General features: G+C 40.7%; 1 protein-coding gene across 2 annotated transcripts in view; it reads left to right on the top strand.

The window, feature by feature from the left end:
• Nucleotides 1–26477, top strand: part of TGFBR2 (transforming growth factor beta receptor 2) — a 91442-nt gene that overhangs the window by 40595 nt on the left and 24370 nt on the right. Inside the window, exons 4-8 of one of the 2 annotated variants that reach the window (XM_083188644.1) lie at nucleotides 989–1048; nucleotides 3175–3234; nucleotides 5057–5113; nucleotides 6474–6645; nucleotides 8365–8555. In XM_083188644.1, the coding sequence (XP_083044770.1) occupies nucleotides 989–1048; nucleotides 3175–3234; nucleotides 5057–5113; nucleotides 6474–6645; nucleotides 8365–8555 (540 nt within the window). The remainder of the gene's footprint in view (nucleotides 1–988; nucleotides 1049–3174; nucleotides 3235–5056; nucleotides 5114–6473; nucleotides 6646–8364; nucleotides 8556–26477) is intronic. The other variant, XM_083188645.1, reaches the window with a different exon arrangement.

The following is a 26477-nucleotide window of genomic DNA, read 5'->3' on the forward strand; positions in this document are numbered from 1 at the left end:
CCAGCATGGTTTTGCCTATCACTTTGAGCATAAATAATTTGTTTTGGACCCCCAATCCGGTGCACTCTTATAAACATCCTGAGGCACCCCGGGGTGCCTAGGCACCCCTTTGGGAACCACTGCTGTAGTGTATGTCTGCTGTCACGATCTCCTGTCCTATGAATTAAAGTTATATGGCTACTTCCTCATCTTTGTGGCCACAGCTTACGCTACAGAACTTACGTACCATAACCCGCACCACCCTGTATCCACGCCACCCTCCTGTGTCCATGCAACCATATTTTACCTTTAGTAAAGTTGTGGCGAGCGGACGATGATGCTATTCTCAAAGCGGCTAACGTAACTTGCGAAAGCTGTGGCCGCAAAGATGAGGAAGTACTGTTATATGTAAAGGAGCAAGCCCCTAAATGTTACAAATACTATACATTTGGTAAACTTGTTTGCTACACACTGCTGGTCATATTTCTTCTTTTGTTTTAGTTTCCTTTTTCCTCTGTCCTTTTTTTAGACACATTTCCTTTCATTAGATTGTGAAAGCTGTTTTTTTTTTCTCATCTTTGTCCTGCTAGAAGCATCCTTTGACCAGTCAAACCTGATACTTTTGTTCCTGTCAGCTTCCTGTTAGTTCATGTCCTGACACTGAAATCAAGTCTCATATAGGGAAATAGATGTCATAGAAGCCCCCACTCAAACCAGCTTAAGTTTTCTATTACCTGTGGCAAAATCACAGCTTTCTCCTCTCTAGTTACGAATCTACATATTTAGGGGTATTTAATTAGATACAGGGTTTACCCAAGGTTGCCGACTTTTATAATCTCCTCTCCAGGAGAAGCCAGGAGAGGAGACTCTCAGCACGAGTTTGGGGCGGGGCTAAAATGATGCAATGGTGACACTAGTAGATTTTGAGCTCAAAGTATTTCAAATTTGGAAAAGTGATCTACAGTACCTGACTGAATTGCATCCAATAAATATCTTTTCTTTCTTCTAGAAGTCCTTCACACCGATATAAGAACTCCTAAATTTACAATTGATGAAAACAACTCACCAGGTAATATTGCACATGGCTATTGTCTTTCAGTTGGGAACAGTTGTGTCTGTCTGTTATGAGGTGAATATAGTTTACTAAAGATAACAAAATTAGTGTGGTAGAGCGGGATAGGGGCATATGTACCCTTTTACACTGACTCACAATATAGTAGATGAAAAGAAAGAACAAGTGCAGTTTTGATATGGTACTGTATTAGCAGGTGATGACAGATCTGTTGAAGATGGGGTGTTGCCTATAGCAACCAATCAAATTCTACTACTTATTTATTTAGCACATTTTCTAAGATAACATATATAATTTGTTTGGTTGTTACAGCCCTTTCACACCGTCTGAGCCGGGTCACACCCTGGAATGTGTTCCAGAACGCATCCCAGGACACAACGTGTGAATGTCCCCATTCACACTGCATTTAGAACTGGGATTGACCCGGGACAGCCCTTATTACACTGATCTCTGGAAATTTGTGCAAATACATATGTATGTCATTAGAAATGGACATTTTTCTTGCTCACAATGATGAGGTCACAAAAGGCACTGTTTCAATATTCGTTACAACCTTTTCATCATTGTTAGAAAAGTTAAGAATTACAAAAAGTTGTCACGACATGTTTGCTTAATTACATTTTGTGTATTTTGCTTATAAATAATACCATATTTCACTGTACCTGTTACCTGTACCTGTTTATTTCCTCCTCCCCCTTATGCTGAGCAGCTCTCTGATCTTTTGATCTGTCCAGGTTGACATGCTGCTTGTCTCACCTGCTTTCCCAGGCTCTGGATGATAACATCATCTTTTCTGAGCCCAAAAAAGCTCCAGTCAGAGGCATTTTTAAAGTCCCATGTACAGAATCCGTGATAGGGCATGTTCACACTGCACTGCATCCCAGGTCGATCTCCGGTTTAACTGTTCACAACCAGGGTTGAAATGCCAGGATGCTCGACCCGGGATATTCTTTCAGGACCCTTTCACACTGAGCAAATTCCTGGGTTGATGTGCGTTCATGTACAATAACCCAAGAAATATTTGTCAGTGTGAAAGAGGTATAATAGGCAACATCCCATCTTCAATATAAATGCCATCCTGAGCTGCACATACACGGTGCGACAGGGTGGTGCGATGTGATGCACTCTCCTTCGCACATCCCATCGCACAGCACATAAAATATGTGCTGCTTGTGCTTTTTGAACTAGATTGCATCGCTTGAACTAGATGCGATGCAGTCTAGTTTAAAAATCACGGGCTTTTAAAAATGGTGGAATTGTTAAATATGTGCATCACATGACACATCACCTTTCTATCCATTTTGCCTTTAATGTACATTGCACTGTTATTACTCTTAAGAACATGAGGACCACCAAGCCTAACTATGGGGGTGATTCAGGTTGGTTTGCAAAAGCAAACTCCTTTAATGAACAAAACCATGTGCACTGCAGATGGGACTGATGTGCAGAGAGAGTTAGATTTGTTGGGCGGGGGGTGTGAAATCTAAATTGCAGTGTAAGCCAGTATTACTCTGCACAGAAATAAAATAACTCACCCAAATGTAACACTCTCTGGGTCTGTCGTGCATTTTGGATTTGCTCAAGCATGTCTAAATATTCAGCAAATAGATGGGTTTGGACAGCAAGTGTTGCACCAAATATTTGAGGCAAATCATCCCATATAAATGTTGCAAATGATCACTTTGGTAGGGAGATCAGGAAAATTAGTTAGCAAGAGTATACTTGCAGCAATGATGCTCTAGGTTACACATCCACTAATCTAGGTACATTCATGGAATTAACACTCAACATGAAATAGCGCTAATTAGTTTTGTGTATGTATGTGTGTGTGTGTGTGTGTGTGTGTGTGTGTGTATTATATATATATATCTATAATTAGCATTGAAAGGTGGCACTCAATAGGACTTTGAATAAACTTATTATCCATGCCATAATACATGGAGAATAAACCAAACGTGGTTTATATGGGGCAATCCATGATCTCTGTTGTTCTACTAGTTACAGTAGATAGATAAATAATTTTAATTGAAGCAGAGAACCCATTTGCATTACTGCTGTAGATAAGATATTATTGGCATACATGCAGCTCAATAGAAATAACTAAGCATTCTCCTTTTGTGTAGATGTCCTTCATACAGGAATAACCCATAAAGTAGCCAAAGATAAAGACCGCTCACTACGAGGTAATGTTGGTTATTCTCTTTCAGCTTGACACAGTTCTATATGTCTGTTATGTGGTGAACATAGTATACTAAAAATAACAGAAGCAAAGGGTATAAGGACATACAGTATGCAGCGCTTTAGACTGACTCACAACAGGGCATAAAGTGGTCATGCAGAGGTGGGGGAACTCCTTTCTCTATGCCACCTAATTACACCCCCTCCCATCCCCCCATTAGGCAGAGACAGGGCCAGTGGTAGGGTTTTTGGCATCACCCTCCAAACTAGAATGCTTTTCTGTGAGAACTACAGTGCAGGGCCGATGTGGAGGTTAAAATGTTCCACCTCACCATTAGAGGTGGTGTAACTCTGTTCCACCCCTTCCCCCTCACTTTAACCCCCTGCTCAAAAGTACAAGCGCAGTGTTATTATGTACTGCATTATCAGGAAATGTAATTTCTAAAAACTGTGGAATATTATTTTATGTCCATCACATGACTTTCCCATCCATTTTACAACCAAATGGACCGTACACTGAATCGTTACTCTACAGTGTATACTATGTAGGACTCTTCATACTGATACCTATTACTATCAGCAGATAAGGACCACCAAACCTATCCCTGTAAGTATTGGGTTCTGCTAAACCAGCCAACTGAGACTTCATTTTTAAACCTCGTGCCCAGTATTAGTGTGTTCTAGTCCTAAGGTTTGGATGGGAACTCATAACATAGTACTGTAGGTCACTAGGAAGAAGATCTGTTGGGAAATTAGCCCACAACTGAATTATCCTCACCACGCCTCCTTGGAGAGTATTAGTTGCCTGGCACTTATTGAAGCGAAAAAAGGGCACACGTCTTTATGTCTTATACAGTAGTAATCAATTAGTGCAGGTTTCCGTTATTCTAACTCAGGGACCAGTTTAGGAGCTGTGGAAGCTTTCCGATTAAAAACAGAGGGATGCTATTGTGGTATGTAATAAGAAGCATGTTTTTTATACGTATCTGGGCACATTCAGGAATGTTCCACAGAGTTATCAGTGTCAAGATCATACTTGCCTACTTTTGAAAACGAATTTCAGGGAGATTATAGTTGGTAGTAGAATTTTGCACAGCACCCCATTGATGGGGCGTGTCATGCTCCACCCAAAAGGGGTGTCTTATTCCATATATGGAGAGATTGTGATAAGAGATTGTGAACATGGCACCTAGAAGCATTGGTGTGTACTGCTACATCTGCTACATCTGAGAGGAATCTTTTAAAAATTACTTATATCCAAATGTAGATGAGCCCCAAAGCAGTTAGTAAGAGCTGATACGTGTCAGGGATTGTGTATCTATTGTGTTTTATACGTGGTTCCATATAAATGGCCACAAGACATGCATGTAGCAGAGGGATCATTGGGTTATATCACCATTGCTGGGAAAGGGTGCTGATGATTAAATATAAATGTATCTATCTCTTATTTTTTTCCCCAAAAAAATGTAATCACATATAAAATGCTTCACTTTGTTCAGTGGATAATATACCCTAATCTGAACCTCCACATTTACATGAGCAAAAGTATTAAATGCAGAATAGTTGTTTATACTTCATTGATTCTAATTTTTCATAAAATGGCTGTTTTATTGGAAGTATATTAAGCTGTTTTACAGTATAAAATAGTTCAGTTGGCATCAAAGAGTTGGAATCTGATAGATTACATTGTTTTTCTTTGCCCTTGGATACAACTCACCTCAGCACCATCCATTATATTAGATACACTTCTATTCACAGAACATGCTCTGTAGAGAAGATAGAGTGCTTGCATACACTCAGTTTAATAAAATATTTTCTGTTATGCAGGAGGAGTCCTTCAAACAGGAATTAAATTAACAACAGATGAAGGCCACTCAGCAGGAGGTAATGTTGCAAATGGTTATTCTATTTAATCTTCACGCAATTGTGATTGTCATTTATGATGCAATTGAGGTGAACATAGTACACTAAAAACAGTATTCTTATTATAATGTTAGCATCGCACATCCTTTAAACATGACTGCTAAAATATCGGTTGAAAAGAAAAAAAAAGTGTGGTAGTATGGTATTAAAATGAGAATTAAATTAATTTCCCAAGACACCTCAGTTTCCCAGCCATGAGATTTACTATGAAATGAACAAGACACTGAATCTATTAATTGTATATAGCGCACACATATTCGGCAACACATAAACGGGAATAGTTTTAACATTGACATCAGTCCCTGCCACAGTTGAGCTTACAATCTATATCCCCTACCACATGTGTACAAACATTCATGCTAGAGTTGATTTTATTTGGAGCCAGTTAATCGTATATACAGTTTATGAGGTTCCCAGTTTATTTTGGCTTGATGTACATATAATACAATTATTTTTTTACTTGTTTTACATATATGTTTGTTTTTTGGGTGTGTTCTCGGGGAGAATACTGATTGTATACATGTATATTATTGCCTAAACCAAGAGTGCTTTTACTTTCCTTGTTTATTCTTCTCAAACTCCATTTACTCCATGGGAGCACCACCACTGATAGAACCAAATTTGGAATACACACAAGTATCTGTGCCAATGCTCAAGCCTCTCACAATGATATAATTTTAAAAGATTCCGCTCAGATGTAGCAGTGCATTGTTCACAATCTCTTTTCACAATCTCTCCATATATGGAACTAGACACGCCTTCTGGGTGGAGCACGACACGCCCCCTCAATGGGGTGCTGTGCAAAATTCTACTACCAACTATAATCTCGCTGAAACTAGTTTTCAAAAGTAGGCAAGTATGATCTTGATACGCCTGCATTTTACGAACTACCATCACCCCACCCTGTTACCACCCACAAACAGTCCTTGTCAGTCAGTTTTTATCCTAGTCTTCCCTGCAAGCGATATTTCAAAGGCTTCGTATGCCATGCGACTCGTAGGCATGCAAATTAATACAAATATTGGTCAACTGTATAAATATAGGAATAGTGTATATCTCTGAATTAGGCCTTGTATGTAGAAGGCATACTGGTGTCCTGGAATAGTAGAGAAACAAGATTATTATTTAAATAAGAAAGTGTTTTAGAACTTACATTTTAATGGGTGTTCCATGTCTCACTCGAAACAATGGAGTATAACAATGGAGTATAATAGAAAAACAATGGAGGAACAATGATTCACCGTCTCTGCACTTAGAGAATGATACTATGGCAGGACAACAAGGCTTAGCAAGAAAAACAATACATTCTGCTATTTTGTAGGCAAAGGAAGTATTCTTAAACAAAGTCCAGATGGGCGCTTCAGAGTGAAAAACCTTTGCAAGTTTTGTGATAACGAAACATCGACATGCAATTTACTCACAAGCCAGTGCGAGAGCGACTGTCAGAGAACTGCAATTTGTGAATTCCCCGATGAAGTGTGCGTGACAATATGGTAAGGGCATATATATGAAAATATACCTTTGTAATGCTGGCCGCTTTTCCATAAATTTACCCATTTTAAAAATGAAAAGAAGTGATGTTGCCCATAGCAACCACGCGAGAGAAGCTTTAATAAATTTACCACTTACCATTTTAATCTTTAGGAAAGAAAAAATCAACTCTTGGGCATTTCATAGGCTAAATCCATCTTACTGAATCAAGTATGCGCAGAGTTACAGTTTTTCTAGTGTGCTTTGGTTTGCTCAATGGATTTGAACAGTTTCTCAAATTGTTATATGACCCTAGACTAGAGGTGGGCAATTAGCGGCCCTCCAGATGTTGATGAGCTACACATCCCAGCATGCCTTGCCTTACTTTTGCTATTTGGCCATGCTGCAACTGATGCAAGGCATGCTGGGATGTGTAGTTCACCAACAGCTGGAGGGCCACTTATTGCCCACCACTGCCATAGACATTAGAATAAGTTTCTTGGAGATAAAGATACAGTAATTGTAGAATCATTATGGGGAACACATGTCCTGTTCTATAAACAGTACAGTACATTATCAAATGGCACCTCAGGAGCTTGAAGAACATCTGTAAGGTTCTCAGATTGAATATAGCCTGAAAGAAACTGTTGTGGCAATATGGGGAAGCTGTTTAGAAAAATATTTGAAGGTTTATGCACAGTTATTTAGGACATATTAGCAGACAAGTCATCTTAAATGTGTATATCCGGTAGACTGTTCATAATTTTGAATTGATATTTATGTACGTTTTCTACCATTGCACACTATTTGGATTATAAATCTCAGCCTCTATAATTACACATTACTGTTATTGAACTCCAGCCAACTCTTTAATACCAACAAGTCTTCCACCTATAACAGCCGCCCATCATTCCCTTAGTGTCTGATGTACATATCGGTACTTAGGTTGCCACCAGGACTCAGCAATTACCCATTTCACTAGAGACCACAGGATATTGGTTACAGTAATAAGTGACATGGTAGAGTACTGGAGACGCATGGGGTAACTGGCAGATTCTGGACTAGCTTGCAGCTTAGTGAGAGTGACACCACAGGTGTAATAGGCAGGCACAGTAAAGTTGGTGAAGCTGCACTTCAGTGTGCAGCACAGAGAGGATGGAGACCATTGTGAGTTGGGCCCAGGTGCAGGTGTAGAAATGGGTGAGTGTAAGGGTACACGTACAACCCACTGGCAATGAGTAACTAGGCAGTGTATCTACAATACTTGGCAGGGAATTCTGCAGATTGACAGAGTATCTATAGGAACTTGGGACAAGAACCAGCAATTCGCAGACAGGCACAGATAGCTGTCTGCCGTATAAGAGGGAGAGCATCCAATCAGACAGCTGCATCACTGCCCCCACCTCCATTAGCAATGTCCTCTTTACCACCAACAGAATACTCTCTGAAAAGAGCTGTGGAATGTGTGTGCTATAAAAGAAACTGTTAATAAATAAATAAGGAATCTCTAGTGATGCTTGGCATTCTGTACCACTCTGTTGCTCCCTGTATCGGCAAGTACGCACTTGCCGGTGCAGGGTCCCTGCACCCAACACCTTTTAGTGTGTACCCAGCTTTAGAGACATTTTACTGCTTTATTTTCTGTTTCTTATATTATAATCCTCTATACATTTGATTGTTCTTACTATTACATGTACTTTGGCTTCTACTTTTAATACTTTTTAATACTTTTTCTTTCCAAGGAGATTTAATGACACCTACATGGGTGATGAGACTCTGTGTCATGATCCCGACGTTCCCCTATATGGTCATATGCTGGAAGACTATACTACTTCCAGTTGTACAATGAAAGAAAAGAAAATGGCTGGAGGAATTATGTATATGTGCTCCTGTGAGGGAGAAGAGTGTAATGCTGTCTATAAAATAGGAGAAGGTACAGTCATAGATTTAATTTTTTTTATTCCCCCTTTGTAATGCACCTATCTTACATTATCCGGTAATTATCGTCACATTATGAAAGATATTGCTAAAAATATTTTAACATGATATTGACTTTATGGCCTAATTCAGCTTGGGTTGTAGTTTTGGAAATCCTCACTAAACCACAACTCTTGTCAGCAGTGACGAGCAGTCTAGCACAGGGCAAGGCCACCTTTCATGCTGGGTCCTGGCCCTCGATGCGCCCGCAAAATTTTGAGAACGCATTGCTATTGTGCAAGCACTTTGCTATGCCGCAAAGTGCTCACTCATCACCGGCTAACCCTAGGCTGCACAGCCAGGCACAGATCTTCCATGCTGAGGGTCGTTGTGACATCAAGCAGCCGCTGCACCCCAGCACTTCCACAAAATGCTTAGTCTTGCCCTGCAAACTCCCCGTTGCTACCTATCGTCTCTGTTGCTACCTAAACTGTGGTTACACTTTAAAAAGTATAATTCAACAAGCCCCGTGGATCTATGTAGATCTCCAAAAATTTACATTTACCGATTTTCAATCAGCAATGTAGCTCATTTGAAAACAGAAATGTAATGCCTCTACTAAATTATGCTAGCTGAATGATCAACATGACGATGATGATCGACATAACATATAGTCAACACAAGTTTTTTGAATTCTTAGCATTTTTTCAAATTCTCAAAACTTTACCATTCACGAGGACTATGATCGCATTGTGAGTGTGTGTATACTATTTGGGGTATTATTCTCAAATCTTTGACACCCAAAAATCATAAAAAAGTGTGTAAACTTTTTTCTCCTGTTGACAAGTAGTGACCTTTTCATGGTTTTGACCTTTCTCGCATGTTGACCTTGTCCATTTGAGGTCAATTCAAAAGACAGGGTAGGGATTGTCAGAGGTGTGGTGCACCAAGAGAGAAAAAAATTAATTTTTACACATAAAAAATACCTTTTATTGGTTTCTTTTAAAACTGCGAAATATACAGACTAACATATAACATGAAACGGTGAGTACAGTGATTTTAAAAACTGCACGTGCGGTGTCAACATGCAATGCCCTCTACTGTGAAGATACACTCTTCTATTGTTTTTTTATTATTACACTTATATCCCTTATGGTATCTATTGACTATTTTAGTCTAATTGCAGATATCCACGGGCAAGTGTGTTTATACATAGAGATGTTGAGTGATCTATATGGATGTCACTGGTGTCTCTTATTTAAATGGATTAGTATTCCTGAATCCGTGTGTGTACATAGATGTTATTGGATTGAGCCAATCCCCAAATCTCTTGGTGTGTATATTAACCCCAGTATGGGAGGCATTTATTGTACATTCAAATTAAAGGTATGATGTTGGTCTTATATAGGTATTTTAGACCAGTGTTTATTGAGGGAGAACAAATCCCTATTGAATCACCTTTATTATTTACCACAGAATTAGGGGTTTTTGCACTATCTCGATTGGCCGATATTAGTGCTATACACCATTCATGTAGATATTTTAATTATAAGGTGTATGTTTAGAGCCAGAATTCAAAAATCTCCTGGTGTGTACAATAATCCCAATTTCTACGGTGTTGGGTGCATACTAGGATATCCAATACTGGTCATTATTGGACACGGTGGATTACTTGATTGAGGGGGAAAATATCCCAATTGGGTCCCCTCTATCTTTTTATCACACTTCAAGATATTATTGTGCTCATTCACCGACGGGGGTTATATACATATATTTCACGGATATACTTTTAATATGAATAATATGTCTGCTGGTGACCTGATTGAATTAATCCCTCTAATTATAGGACTTAGGCTGTGTCAATTAATGCTTTCTACGGGTTTTAACAACAATTAAGGACAGGAACAGTGTTTAATCAGTGTTAGATATTAGTCCTGTTGTAAATAGCCCTCGTAGATAGCGTTATATCATATAGTTCACAATAATATGCGAGTGTCTCTTGCGGGGTTTTGACAACAGAAGTAAGGACAGAGACACTGTATGTCTTATGATTAACTGTCCTGTTGTCGATTACCCGTTTATAAGACGTTGTGTTGGGTGATCACAGCGTGTAGTATAAGCCGCTATACCGAATTAGATCAAAGATATGATCATGAGGTGGATAGTTTATAGTATCAGCGGAAAAACAAGCTAATGGGAACGGAGCGATCAGGTCTCCTATGTACTACTGGAGACTAGATCCTGTTACCCGCACGGGTGCTCAACGGAGTCCCAGGCGCTGAGAGGTTCACCCTATGCAGACATACATTCAATTATGACAGTTTATACATTAGAGTCCTAAAAAGGACTGGTATAGGAGACAGAGTGATGGTATATAAGTGAAAGTCCTTACAAGGACTATATCAGGACACGAGTAGAGGCATGCAAGTGAGGCGACCGCACGGCTAAGGTGGCCGGCGTACGCTTCGCAGATCTTCCTCAGGGCAACCTGCGCTGTTGTCCTGAGTGGGTTTAAGTAGTGATGTATCATTTGAATTCTCCAATCAGTAGCTTCCATTGCTACGTCCTGCCCTTAGCTTCATCCAACTGACGTGAATTCTGACAGCACTTCTGCATATCCGTATCCAGCAGTATTATCTCTGCTACTGTGTTTATCGTAAGTGGATACATTGTTGTATGTCTGGTTATTATGGTGGGGGTTAATTCTATACCCGCATGTCTACCTATTGTGTCTGTCGTTTCTGGTTGCTGACATCGCTAAATCTCATCGGGCCATTAGGCTCCGCATTTTAGTTTGATGGGTGTATTCGTTCTATGGTGTGGTCTGTTCACCATTCGGATTCTATGGCAACACTTATTACTGCAAGTTATGATGCGCTGTGCATCGCAATTGTGCAGCCACTCATGTGCCGCAGGCAGGAGGCTCCGATCATCAGTGAGCCAACTATCAGAATGGGTATCTTGTATCACTCATCGCGTTCATTCCAATGTAATAGACATTGATTATTAGATCTCTCTTGGGCACTGTCGACCAGCTTCAGTTCAATGTCGACCTTTGTGTCGGTTTTTATTCACTAATATTTTGTTTCTATTCTTCTTGTTAATTTCCACAGGGTCATCTCCGAGACATCCCGGGTTCCGACGCACACAGGTAAGTTATTGTCTTTGGAAGTGTTTATTCTTCATTGTGTCTGTCATTTATGGTTGCTGACATCGCTAAATCTCTTCGGGCCATTAGGCTCCGCATTTTAGTTTGATGGGTGTATTCGTTCTATGGTGTGGTCTGTTCACCATTCGGATTCTATGGCAACACTTATTACTGCAAGTTATGATGCGCTGTGCATCGCAATTGTGCAGCCACTCATGTGCCGCGAGCAGGAGGCTCCGATCATCAGTGAGCCAACTATCAGAATGGTTATCTTGTATCACTCATCGCGTTCATTCCAATGTAATAGACATTGATTATTAGATCTCTCTTGGGCACTGTCGACCAGCTTCAGTTCAATGTCGACCTTTGTGTCGGTTTTTATTCACTAATATTTTGTTTCTATTCTTCTTGTTAGTTTCCACAGGGTCATCTCCGAGACATACCGGGTTCCGACGCACACAGGTAAGTTATTGTCTTTGGAAGTGTTTATTCTTCACATTGTTAGAATGTGGTATTATGACACTGATTTGGAGTGTTGTCTCTTTCTTCAGTTCAGAATCATGTTTGGTTCGATAACACTGACATTGTGCTCTAGGTAATCTAAGTATTGAGGGTAATCTTCAAATATTACACTATAGAGTGACTCAAATTGCTGTTAGTGTGCTCATAGTGATAATAATATCCCAGTGTCAAGGGTTTGGTGTGAGGTGTTGTATAGGGGAATAAATTGGCGAGAGGGGGACAGTGAAGCACCAATATTAGGTGTCGTCGACATTACAATATGTCGATTAATTAAATTCTCAAGGTTATTCCGTGAGTAGCTAATATTTAGCATAGTGTTTGGTATAAGGAGTGAAGATAGGATGCCAGGTCCCGTTGAGTCCTGACAGTATCAAGTGAAAAATCGTGATAACTGCAAAAGACATTAGTGCAACTGCTGTGTGATTCAACAACAAACTGTTATGAACTGCCAGAGTGTGGTGATTTATTAAGTGGTCATACGTGACGGCGTGCATTGGTTGTGCATTGGTTAAAAGAATGTAGATATTTAATGGGAATGGTGATATTAGTAAGTGAGTCCCATGGATCTCAAGATTTGTGTATAACTGTGTGTGGTAAGGGTAAGATGCAAGAGTGAGACAAAATGGAGTGCGAGCTTTTATATGGATGATGTCACGAGCAAGGTTGTCAGACATTCTATCCAAGGAAGGCTGCATAGCTATTCTCCTCATTCAGACCCCTCGGGGTCATGGTGTCCAGGAGAAAGATAAGTCTTGTTTCCTGCCTAAGCAGTTCCTTATCTGTGTCTCCTTTTCTGATGCCCAGATTGACTTGTAGCATGCCAAAAGCCTGTAGACCTGCTGGATTGCTCTGGTGACTTTTATAGAAGTGTTTGGCTACTGGGGTCAAATTCTTCATGTGCATCCTATCTCTGCTGGCCGACCTCTATAGGAAACAAACTGCGACCAATTCCCTGCTGCACCACACCAGTTCCCACTTCCCACCAGTGCTCAAAGGCCTCCCCAAAGGAGAATTCATAAGAACAAGGAGGAATTGCTCCAATGAAGAGGTCTATATGACAAGAGCCACAGAAGTGGGATACCGACTAGAGAACAGGGGATACAGCAGGAGAGCGGTCAGAAAAGCAGCCAAAGAAGTCAGCAAATACCCAAGAGACCAGCTTCTAATCCCTAAAACTAGGGACCCACCAAAACTTGACAATGAGGTGCGGTTCATAGGCACCTACTGCCAGGAATGGAAAACCATCCAAGGGATTCTAAACAAACATGTAGGTGTCCTAAGAACGGATAAGGATTTAGATGGTATCTTGGGTGACCACATCCAAATGTGTTGGAGGAGAAGTAAAAATCTAAAGGACATCCTAGTCCACAGTCATCTGGAGAGTAATATACCCAACACTAGTAACAGATCAAAGGAAGGATCCCGAAAATGTGGCAATTGTAAGGCGTGCCAAATTATGGTCACTACCACGTCGTACACAGACAAATTTGACAAAATTTGGAAAATCAAAGATCAAATCAACTGTAGCACTCCGGGAGTGATCTACAATCTCCGATGTCCCTGCAACCGCACATACATTGGAAAGACAATTAGACCCTTGAAACAAAGACTACTTGAACACATGTCCAGTATACGCAATGCCAGCAGAGATAGGATGCACATGAAGAATTTGACCCCAGTAGCCAAACACTTCTATAAAAGTCACCAGAGCAATCCAGCAGGTCTACAGGCTTTTGGCATGCTACAAGTCAATCTGGGCATCAGAAAAGGAGACACAGATAAGGAACTGCTTAGGCAGGAAACAAGACTTATCTTTCTCCTGGACACCATGACCCCGAGGGGTCTGAATGAGGAGAATAGCTATGCAGCCTTCCTTGGATAGAATGTCTGACAACCTTGCTCGTGACATCATCCATATAAAAGCTCGCACTCCATTTTGTCTCACTCTTGCATCTTACCCTTACCACACACAGTTATACACAAATCTTGAGATCCATGGGACTCACTTACTAATATCACCATTCCCATTAAATATCTACATTCTTTTAACCAATGCACAACCAATGCACGCCGTCACGTATGACCACTTAATAAATCACCACACTCTGGCAGTTCATAACAGTTTGTTGTTGAATCACACAGCAGTTGCACTAATGTCTTTTGCAGTTATCACGATTTTTCACTTGATACTGTCAGGACTCAACGGGACCTGGCATCCTATCTTCACTCCTTATACCAAACACTATGCTAAATATTAGCTACTCACGGAATAACCTTGAGAATTTAATTAATCGACATATTGTAATGTCGACGACACCTAATATTGGTGCTTCACTGTCCCCCTCTCGCCAATTTATTCCCCTATACAACACCTCACACCAAACCCTTGACACTGGGATATTATTATCACTATGAGCACACTAACAGCAATTTGAGTCACTCTATAGTGTAATATTTGAAGATTACCCTCAATACTTAGATTACCTAGAGCACAATGTCAGTGTTATCGAACCAAACATGATTCTGAACTGAAGAAAGAGACAACACTCCAAATCAGTGTCATAATACCACATTCTAACAATGTGAAGAATAAACACTTCCAAAGACAATAACTTACCTGTGTGCGTCGGAACCCGGTATGTCTCGGAGATGACCCTGTGGAAACTAACAAGAAGAATAGAAACAAAATATTAGTGAATAAAAACCGACACAAAGGTCGACATTGAACTGAAGCTGGTCGACAGTGCCCAAGAGAGATCTAATAATCAATGTCTATTACATTGGAATGAACGCGATGAGTGATACAAGATAACCATTCTGATAGTTGGCTCACTGATGATCGGAGCCTCCTGCTCGCGGCACATGAGTGGCTGCACAATTGCGATGCACAGCGCATCATAACTTGCAGTAATAAGTGTTGCCATAGAATCCGAATGGTGAACAGACCACACCATAGAACGAATACACCCATCAAACTAAAATGCGGAGCCTAATGGCCCGAAGAGATTTAGCGATGTCAGCAACCATAAATGACAGACACAATGAAGAATAAACACTTCCAAAGACAATAACTTACCTGTGTGCGTCGGAACCCGGGATGTCTCGGAGATGACCCTGTGGAAATTAACAAGAAGAATAGAAACAAAATATTAGTGAATAAAAACCGACACAAAGGTCGACATTGAACTGAAGCTGGTCGACAGTGCCCAAGAGAGATCTAATAATCAATGTCTATTACATTGGAATGAACGCGATGAGTGATACAAGATACCCATTCTGATAGTTGGCTCACTGATGATCGGAGCCTCCTGCCTGCGGCACATGAGTGGCTGCACAATTGCGATGCACAGCGCATCATAACTTGCAGTAATAAGTGTTGCCATAGAATCCGAATGGTGAACAGACCACACCATAGAACGAATACACCCATCAAACTAAAATGCGGAGCCTAATGGCCCGATGAGATTTAGCGATGTCAGCAACCAGAAACGACAGACACAATAGGTAGACATGCGGGTATAGAATTAACCCCCACCATAATAACCAGACATACAACAATGTATCCACTTACGATAAACACAGTAGCAGAGATAATACTGCTGGATACGGATATGCAGAAGTGCTGTCAGAATTCACGTCAGTTGGATGAAGCTAAGGGCAGGACGTAGCAATGGAAGCTACTGATTGGAGAATTCAAATGATACATCACTACTTAAACCCACTCAGGACAACAGCGCAGGTTGCCCTGAGGAAGATCTGCGAAGCGTACGCCGGCCACCTTAGCCGTGCGGTCGCCTCACTTGCATGCCTCTACTCGTGTCCTGATATAGTCCTTGTAAGGACTTTCACTTATATACCATCACTCTGTCTCCTATACCAGTCCTTTTTAGGACTCTAATGTATAAACTGTCATAATTGAATGTATGTCTGCATAGGGTGAACCTCTCAGCGCCTGGGACTCCGTTGAGCACCCGTGCGGGTAACAGGATCTAGTCTCCAGTAGTACATAGGAGACCTGATCGCTCCGTTCCCATTAGCTTGTTTTTCCGCTGATACTATAAACTATCCACCTCATGATCATATCTTTGATCTAATTCGGTATAGCGGCTTATACTACACGCTGTGATCACCCAACACAACGTCTTATAAACGGGTAATCGACAACAGGACAGTTAATCATAAGACATACAGTGTCTCTGTCCTTACTTCTGTTGTCAAAACCCCGCAAGAGACACTCGCATATTATTGTGAACTATATGATATAACGCTATCTACGAGGGCTATTTACAACAGGACTAATATCTAACACTGATTAAACACTGTTCCTGTCCTTAATTGTTGTTAAAACCCGTAGAAAGCATTAATTGACACAGCCTAAGTCCTATAATTAGAGGGATTAATTCAATCAGGTCACCAGCAGACATATTATTCATATTAAAAGTATATCCGTGAAATATATGTATATAACCCCCGTCGGTGAATGAGCACAATAATATCTTGAAGTGTGATAAAAAGATAGAGGGGACCCAATTGGGATATTTTCCCCCTCAATCAAGTAATCCACCGTGTCCAATAATGACCAGTATTGGATATCCTAGTATGCACCCAACACCGTAGAAATTGGGATTATTGTACACACCAGGAGATTTTTGAATTCTGGCTCTAAACATACACCTTATAATTAAAATATCTACATGAATGGTGTATAGCACTAATATCGGCCAATCGAGATAGTGCAAAAACCCCTAATTCTGTGGTAAATAATAAAGGTGATTCAATAGGGATTTGTTCTCCCTCAATAAACACTGGTCTAAAATACCTATATAAGACCAACATCATACCTTTAATTTGAATGTACAATAAATGCCTCCCATACTGGGGTTAATATACACACCAAGAGATTTGGGGATTGGCTCAATCCAATAACATCTATGTACACACACGGATTCAGGAATACTAATCCATTTAAATAAGAGACACCAGTGACATCCATATAGATCACTCAACATCTCTATGTATAAACACACTTGCCCGTGGATATCTGCAATTAGACTAAAATAGTCAATAGATACCATAAGGGATATAAGTGTAATAATAAAAAAACAATAGAAGAGTGTATCTTCACAGTAGAGGGCATTGCATGTTGACACCGCACGTGCAGTTTTTAAAATCACTGTACTCACCGTTTCATGTTATATGTTAGTCTGTATATTTCGCAGTTTTAAAAGAAACCAATAAAAGGTATTTTTTATGTGTAAAAATTAATTTTTTTCTCTCTTGGTGCACCACACCTCTGACAATCCCTACCCTGTCTTTTGAATTACTCTGTCTATAAATTGTCTGTGGTAGCACACCTCTGCAACCCCCAATGCCACATAAACTAACACCAATATCTGCAGAGGGCCTATAATAAAGATCTATATAACTCTAATGTGAAAATCTTGTGCGATTGAACCAACCAAAAACCCCACTCTGTTCTGCTCTACGTGTGACCTTGAGTCACCTTCCTGGTCAATCAGCACAGATTACACCAAAGTGACTAATAACTACTACTGTATTAATTATAGCATTCAACCGCACTGCTGTTCCTGAGTGGGAGAAGTAGCAAAAACCATAACACAATGTCCAGTACGGAATCCACCATGGCGTCCACCAGTTTTAGTCTATGTCAAGACTTAACTGAGAGACAAACCAAGTTCAGAAATTGTATGGATACCCTACTTACAAAGGATATTTCACAAATACAAACCAATGATGATTGGGTCAATGACCTACATGCCCTGAAATTCACACTAATAAAACAATCCAAAGCCTTTTGGAACAAGGCAACCTTTGACAGTTACACCAAGCAAAGGGTCACGCCAAGAGGCCTACGCCCTAGAGTTTTTCCCTCATTCGAGTTGGCATCCGACAATCTGAAATCAGAATGGGAACAAACATTGACAAACTGTTCCCTTAAATTGATTAACATACTGACAAAACATGAGGAGATTAAATTGGAACAGTATGCAACAGAAATATCTAGACTCAGCTCTAAGCTAAAAGAATTTGAGGGACTCGACAAATTTCAAAAAATGTACCACCGCTTCAAAAGTGAGATTGATAATTTGGAAAGAGATACCATCAGCCGTAAAAAATCAAAATTACAAAGAGATATACAAGACTTCACCACCAATACAGTATACAAATGGAGCCACACCAACAAGAGAACACCTAATACCAGGGGCACTAACTATACCACATCTGATGCTGATTCCTCTGGCAGTGAATCGACACATGAACAATCCAACATACGCAGAACAACACAGGATTTTTTAGGGGTTACCCCCAGGGAAACCAGAGAAAATATAGGCAGTCACCCCGTAAGATCAGGAGGGGAAAGAAGAAAAAGAACAAACAGAGAGTGGAGGGAGGAATACAGGGACAACAGGCGATACAGGAACTAGTAACATCAGACAGTCTCCGTATCATTAACCTCACCGATCATGTCCTAACCCCCACTCAAATCACAGTTCTTAGCAAAGGCCTCTCCTTTAGTCCATCACAATCGTTCAACCGTTTTGACTTTGAACGGGATGTGAACCTATTTGGGAGAAAACTTATCCTGAAAAAATTGTACTGCAAACAGGAACAGTACTCATCACAGATCACCAACCAACCACAGGATCAATCTTTAATCACAGACTTCTTCTCAAAAGAGGATACAGATGCTCTGGCCATATTGGAAGAATTAGTGAATGAAAATCCCGAAGAGTTCAATGGTAATGAACCAAGAGAGCCGGGAACAACTAACACTCCCCTGAAAAAGAAGTCGAAATATTACCCAGACTCCAAATTATGCCCACAAGTCAAAACATACATGGACTTGGTTAGTAGGGACCTGGACCTATTAGAGAAGCACAAATCCAACCATCTACCAGGCAATCTCACGAGGGAGGAGAGACAAGCTGTCAACCAAATTAGCAAATGGGATGACACTATTGTAAAACCCTCGGATAAGGGTGGTAACATTGTCCTGTGGGGTCGCGACAAATACATCCGAGAATTGGACCGTCAACTTAAGGACAAAAAATGTTACCAAAAATTGACATTTAATCCCCTGGAAAAATACCAAACTGAATATAGGAGATTGCTGAAGGGAGCCCAGAACGAAGGTGTCATTACAAAATCACAATTGGACTTTTTGGACATAGAACACCCTCGGGTGGCAACATTATATCTGTTACCCAAAGTCCATAAAGATGACAAAAACCCACCCGGGAGACCAATTGTCTCGGGAATGGGGGGGCTCACGGAAAACGCGAGCAAATTCGTAGATCATTGGTTGAGAAAATACGTCCTCACCTTGCCATCATACATTCGAGACACTATGGATGTGCTTAATAAAATCCAGGATGTAATCCTTAATAAGAACTGTTGGCTAATCACTCTAGATGTAGAAAGTCTCTATACGAGTATTATACATGAACATGGCCTAAATGCCACCAAATACTTCTTAAGTATGGAACGGGAGAGCACTTTCAATGACCTATTGATTGAACTGTTGGAATTTGTATTAAAACGCAACTTCTTCACTTGCAATGACAACTTCTACCTCCAGGTACAGGGGACTGCTATGGGCAGTGCCTGTGCACCCACATACGCAAACCTGTACCTGGGGTGGTGGGAGAGGGAGGTGGTCTTTTGTGAAGCTAACGAACTTTACACCCAATGTATCCAGCTATGGCTGAGATACATAGATGATCTCTTGATCATCTGGGAGGGAGATAAGGAGATATTCATGCAATTCATCAGCATCCTTAATCAAAACCCATATAACCTGAGACTAACCTATGACCTCAGTCAGGAATCAGTCACCTTCCTTGACCTTAGATTGACAATCGAGGACAATGGCCATATCTCCACCGACCTCTATAGGAAACAAACTGCGACCAATTCCCTGCTGCACCACACCAGTTCCCACTTCCCACCAGTGCTCAAAGGCCTCCCCAAAGGAGAATTCATAAGAACAAGGAGGAATTGCTCCAATGAAGAGGTCTATATGACAAGAGCCACAGAAGTGGGATACCGACTAGAGAACAGGGGATACAGCAGGAGAGCGGTCAGAAAAGCAGCCAAAGAAGTCAGCAAATACCCAAGAGACCAGCTTCTAATCCCTAAAACTAGGGACCCACCAAAACTTGACAATGAGGTGCGGTTCATAGGCACCTACTGCCAGGAATGGAAAACCATCCAAGGGATTCTAAACAAACATGTAGGTGTCCTAAGAACGGATAAGGATTTAGATGGTATCTTGGGTGACCACATCCAAATGTGTTGGAGGAGAAGTAAAAATCTAAAGGACATCCTAGTCCACAGTCATCTGGAGAGTAATATACCCAACACTAGTAACAGATCAAAGGAAGGATCCCGAAAATGTGGCAATTGTAAGGCGTGCCAAATTATGGTCACTACCACGTCGTACACAGACAAATTTGACAAAATTTGGAAAATCAAAGATCAAATCAACTGTAGCACTCCGGGAGTGATCTACAATCTCCGATGTCCCTGCAACCGCACATACATTGGAAAGACAATTAGACCCTTGAAACAAAGACTACTTGAACACATGTCCAGTATACGCAATGCCAGCAGAGATAGGATGCACATGAAGAATTTGACCCCAGTAGCCAAACACTTCTATAAAAGTCACCAGAGCAATCCAGCAGGTCTACAGGCTTTTGGCATGCTACAAGTCAATCTGGGCATCAGAAAAGGAGACACAGATAAGGAACTGCTTAGGCAGGAAACAAGACTTATCTTTCTCCTGGACACCATGACCCCGAGGGGTCTGAATGAGGAGAATAGCTATGCAGCCTTCCTTGGATAGAATGTCTGACAACCTTGCTCGTGACATCATCCATATAAAAGCTCGCACTCCATTTTGTCTCACTCTTGCATCTTACCCTTACCACACACAGTTATACACAAATCTTGAGATCCATGGGACTCACTTACTAATATCACCATTCCCATTAAATATCTACATTCTTTTAACCAATGCACAACCAATGCACGCCGTCACGTATGACCACTTAATAAATCACCACACTCTGGCAGTTCATAACAGTTTGTTGTTGAATCACACAGCAGTTGCACTAATGTCTTTTGCAGTTATCACGATTTTTCACTTGATACTGTCAGGACTCAACGGGACCTGGCATCCTATCTTCACTCCTTATACCAAACACTATGCTAAATATTAGCTACTCACGGAATAACCTTGAGAATTTAATTAATCGACATATTGTAATGTCGACGACACCTAATATTGGTGCTTCACTGTCCCCCTCTCGCCAATTTATTCCCCTATACAACACCTCACACCAAACCCTTGACACTGGGATATTATTATCACTATGAGCACACTAACAGCAATTTGAGTCACTCTATAGTGTAATATTTGAAGATTACCCTCAATACTTAGATTACCTAGAGCACAATGTCAGTGTTATCGAACCAAACATGATTCTGAACTGAAGAAAGAGACAACACTCCAAATCAGTGTCATAATACCACATTCTAACAATGTGAAGAATAAACACTTCCAAAGACAATAACTTACCTGTGTGCGTCGGAACCCGGTATGTCTCGGAGATGACCCTGTGGAAACTAACAAGAAGAATAGAAACAAAATATTAGTGAATAAAAACCGACACAAAGGTCGACATTGAACTGAAGCTGGTCGACAGTGCCCAAGAGAGATCTAATAATCAATGTCTATTACATTGGAATGAACGCGATGAGTGATACAAGATAACCATTCTGATAGTTGGCTCACTGATGATCGGAGCCTCCTGCTCGCGGCACATGAGTGGCTGCACAATTGCGATGCACAGCGCATCATAACTTGCAGTAATAAGTGTTGCCATAGAATCCGAATGGTGAACAGACCACACCATAGAACGAATACACCCATCAAACTAAAATGCGGAGCCTAATGGCCCGAAGAGATTTAGCGATGTCAGCAACCATAAATGACAGACACAATGAAGAATAAACACTTCCAAAGACAATAACTTACCTGTGTGCGTCGGAACCCGGGATGTCTCGGAGATGACCCTGTGGAAATTAACAAGAAGAATAGAAACAAAATATTAGTGAATAAAAACCGACACAAAGGTCGACATTGAACTGAAGCTGGTCGACAGTGCCCAAGAGAGATCTAATAATCAATGTCTATTACATTGGAATGAACGCGATGAGTGATACAAGATACCCATTCTGATAGTTGGCTCACTGATGATCGGAGCCTCCTGCCTGCGGCACATGAGTGGCTGCACAATTGCGATGCACAGCGCATCATAACTTGCAGTAATAAGTGTTGCCATAGAATCCGAATGGTGAACAGACCACACCATAGAACGAATACACCCATCAAACTAAAATGCGGAGCCTAATGGCCCGATGAGATTTAGCGATGTCAGCAACCAGAAACGACAGACACAATAGGTAGACATGCGGGTATAGAATTAACCCCCACCATAATAACCAGACATACAACAATGTATCCACTTACGATAAACACAGTAGCAGAGATAATACTGCTGGATACGGATATGCAGAAGTGCTGTCAGAATTCACGTCAGTTGGATGAAGCTAAGGGCAGGACGTAGCAATGGAAGCTACTGATTGGAGAATTCAAATGATACATCACTACTTAAACCCACTCAGGACAACAGCGCAGGTTGCCCTGAGGAAGATCTGCGAAGCGTACGCCGGCCACCTTAGCCGTGCGGTCGCCTCACTTGCATGCCTCTACTCGTGTCCTGATATAGTCCTTGTAAGGACTTTCACTTATATACCATCACTCTGTCTCCTATACCAGTCCTTTTTAGGACTCTAATGTATAAACTGTCATAATTGAATGTATGTCTGCATAGGGTGAACCTCTCAGCGCCTGGGACTCCGTTGAGCACCCGTGCGGGTAACAGGATCTAGTCTCCAGTAGTACATAGGAGACCTGATCGCTCCGTTCCCATTAGCTTGTTTTTCCGCTGATACTATAAACTATCCACCTCATGATCATATCTTTGATCTAATTCGGTATAGCGGCTTATACTACACGCTGTGATCACCCAACACAACGTCTTATAAACGGGTAATCGACAACAGGACAGTTAATCATAAGACATACAGTGTCTCTGTCCTTACTTCTGTTGTCAAAACCCCGCAAGAGACACTCGCATATTATTGTGAACTATATGATATAACGCTATCTACGAGGGCTATTTACAACAGGACTAATATCTAACACTGATTAAACACTGTTCCTGTCCTTAATTGTTGTTAAAACCCGTAGAAAGCATTAATTGACACAGCCTAAGTCCTATAATTAGAGGGATTAATTCAATCAGGTCACCAGCAGACATATTATTCATATTAAAAGTATATCCGTGAAATATATGTATATAACCCCCGTCGGTGAATGAGCACAATAATATCTTGAAGTGTGATAAAAAGATAGAGGGGACCCAATTGGGATATTTTCCCCCTCAATCAAGTAATCCACCGTGTCCAATAATGACCAGTATTGGATATCCTAGTATGCACCCAACACCGTAGAAATTGGGATTATTGTACACACCAGGAGATTTTTGAATTCTGGCTCTAAACATACACCTTATAATTAAAATATCTACATGAATGGTGTATAGCACTAATATCGGCCAATCGAGATAGTGCAAAAACCCCTAATTCTGTGGTAAATAATAAAGGTGATTCAATAGGGATTTGTTCTCCCTCAATAAACACTGGTCTAAAATACCTATATAAGACCAACATCATACCTTTAATTTGAATGTACAATAAATGCCTCCCATACTGGGGTTAATATACACACCAAGAGATTTGGGGATTGGCTCAATCCAATAACATCTATGTACACACACGGATTCAGGAATACTAATCCATTTAAATAAGAGACACCAGTGACATCCATATAGATCACTCAACATCTCTATGTATAAACACACTTGCCCGTGGATATCTGCAATTAGACTAAAATAGTCAATAGATACCATAAGGGATATAAGTGTAATAATAAAAAAACAATAGAAGAGTGTATCTTCACAGTAGAGGGCATTGCATGTTGACACCGCACGTGCAGTTTTTAAAATCACTGTACTCACCGTTTCATGTTATATGTTAGTCTGTATATTTCGCAGTTTTAAAAGAAACCAATAAAAGGTATTTTTTATGTGTAAAAATTAATTTTTTTCTCTCTTGGTGCACCACACCTCTGACAATCCCTACCCTGTCTTTTGAATTACTCTGTCTATAAATTGTCTGTGGTAGCACACCTCTGCAACCCCCAATGCCACATAAACTAACACCAATATCTGCAGAGGGCCTATAATAAAGATCTATATAACTCTAATGTGAAAATCTTGTGCGATTGAACCAACCAAAAACCCCACTCTGTTCTGCTCTACGTGTGACCTTGAGTCACCTTCCTGGTCAATCAGCACAGATTACACCAAAGTGACTAATAACTACTACTGTATTAATTATAGCATTCAACCGCACTGCTGTTCCTGAGTGGGAGAAGTAGCAAAAACCATAACACAATGTCCAGTACGGAATCCACCATGGCGTCCACCAGTTTTAGTCTATGTCAAGACTTAACTGAGAGACAAACCAAGTTCAGAAATTGTATGGATACCCTACTTACAAAGGATATTTCACAAATACAAACCAATGATGATTGGGTCAATGACCTACATGCCCTGAAATTCACACTAATAAAACAATCCAAAGCCTTTTGGAACAAGGCAACCTTTGACAGTTACACCAAGCAAAGGGTCACGCCAAGAGGCCTACGCCCTAGAGTTTTTCCCTCATTCGAGTTGGCATCCGACAATCTGAAATCAGAATGGGAACAAACATTGACAAACTGTTCCCTTAAATTGATTAACATACTGACAAAACATGAGGAGATTAAATTGGAACAGTATGCAACAGAAATATCTAGACTCAGCTCTAAGCTAAAAGAATTTGAGGGACTCGACAAATTTCAAAAAATGTACCACCGCTTCAAAAGTGAGATTGATAATTTGGAAAGAGATACCATCAGCCGTAAAAAATCAAAATTACAAAGAGATATACAAGACTTCACCACCAATACAGTATACAAATGGAGCCACACCAACAAGAGAACACCTAATACCAGGGGCACTAACTATACCACATCTGATGCTGATTCCTCTGGCAGTGAATCGACACATGAACAATCCAACATACGCAGAACAACACAGGATTTTTTAGGGGTTACCCCCAGGGAAACCAGAGAAAATATAGGCAGTCACCCCGTAAGATCAGGAGGGGAAAGAAGAAAAAGAACAAACAGAGAGTGGAGGGAGGAATACAGGGACAACAGGCGATACAGGAACTAGTAACATCAGACAGTCTCCGTATCATTAACCTCACCGATCATGTCCTAACCCCCACTCAAATCACAGTTCTTAGCAAAGGCCTCTCCTTTAGTCCATCACAATCGTTCAACCGTTTTGACTTTGAACGGGATGTGAACCTATTTGGGAGAAAACTTATCCTGAAAAAATTGTACTGCAAACAGGAACAGTACTCATCACAGATCACCAACCAACCACAGGATCAATCTTTAATCACAGACTTCTTCTCAAAAGAGGATACAGATGCTCTGGCCATATTGGAAGAATTAGTGAATGAAAATCCCGAAGAGTTCAATGGTAATGAACCAAGAGAGCCGGGAACAACTAACACTCCCCTGAAAAAGAAGTCGAAATATTACCCAGACTCCAAATTATGCCCACAAGTCAAAACATACATGGACTTGGTTAGTAGGGACCTGGACCTATTAGAGAAGCACAAATCCAACCATCTACCAGGCAATCTCACGAGGGAGGAGAGACAAGCTGTCAACCAAATTAGCAAATGGGATGACACTATTGTAAAACCCTCGGATAAGGGTGGTAACATTGTCCTGTGGGGTCGCGACAAATACATCCGAGAATTGGACCGTCAACTTAAGGACAAAAAATGTTACCAAAAATTGACATTTAATCCCCTGGAAAAATACCAAACTGAATATAGGAGATTGCTGAAGGGAGCCCAGAACGAAGGTGTCATTACAAAATCACAATTGGACTTTTTGGACATAGAACACCCTCGGGTGGCAACATTATATCTGTTACCCAAAGTCCATAAAGATGACAAAAACCCACCCGGGAGACCAATTGTCTCGGGAAT

Source organism: Crinia signifera, chromosome 5, assembly GCF_055691185.1.
Source record: "Crinia signifera chromosome 5, ASM5569118v1, whole genome shotgun sequence".
In the NCBI taxonomy this organism is placed as follows: Eukaryota; Metazoa; Chordata; class Amphibia; order Anura; family Myobatrachidae; genus Crinia; species Crinia signifera.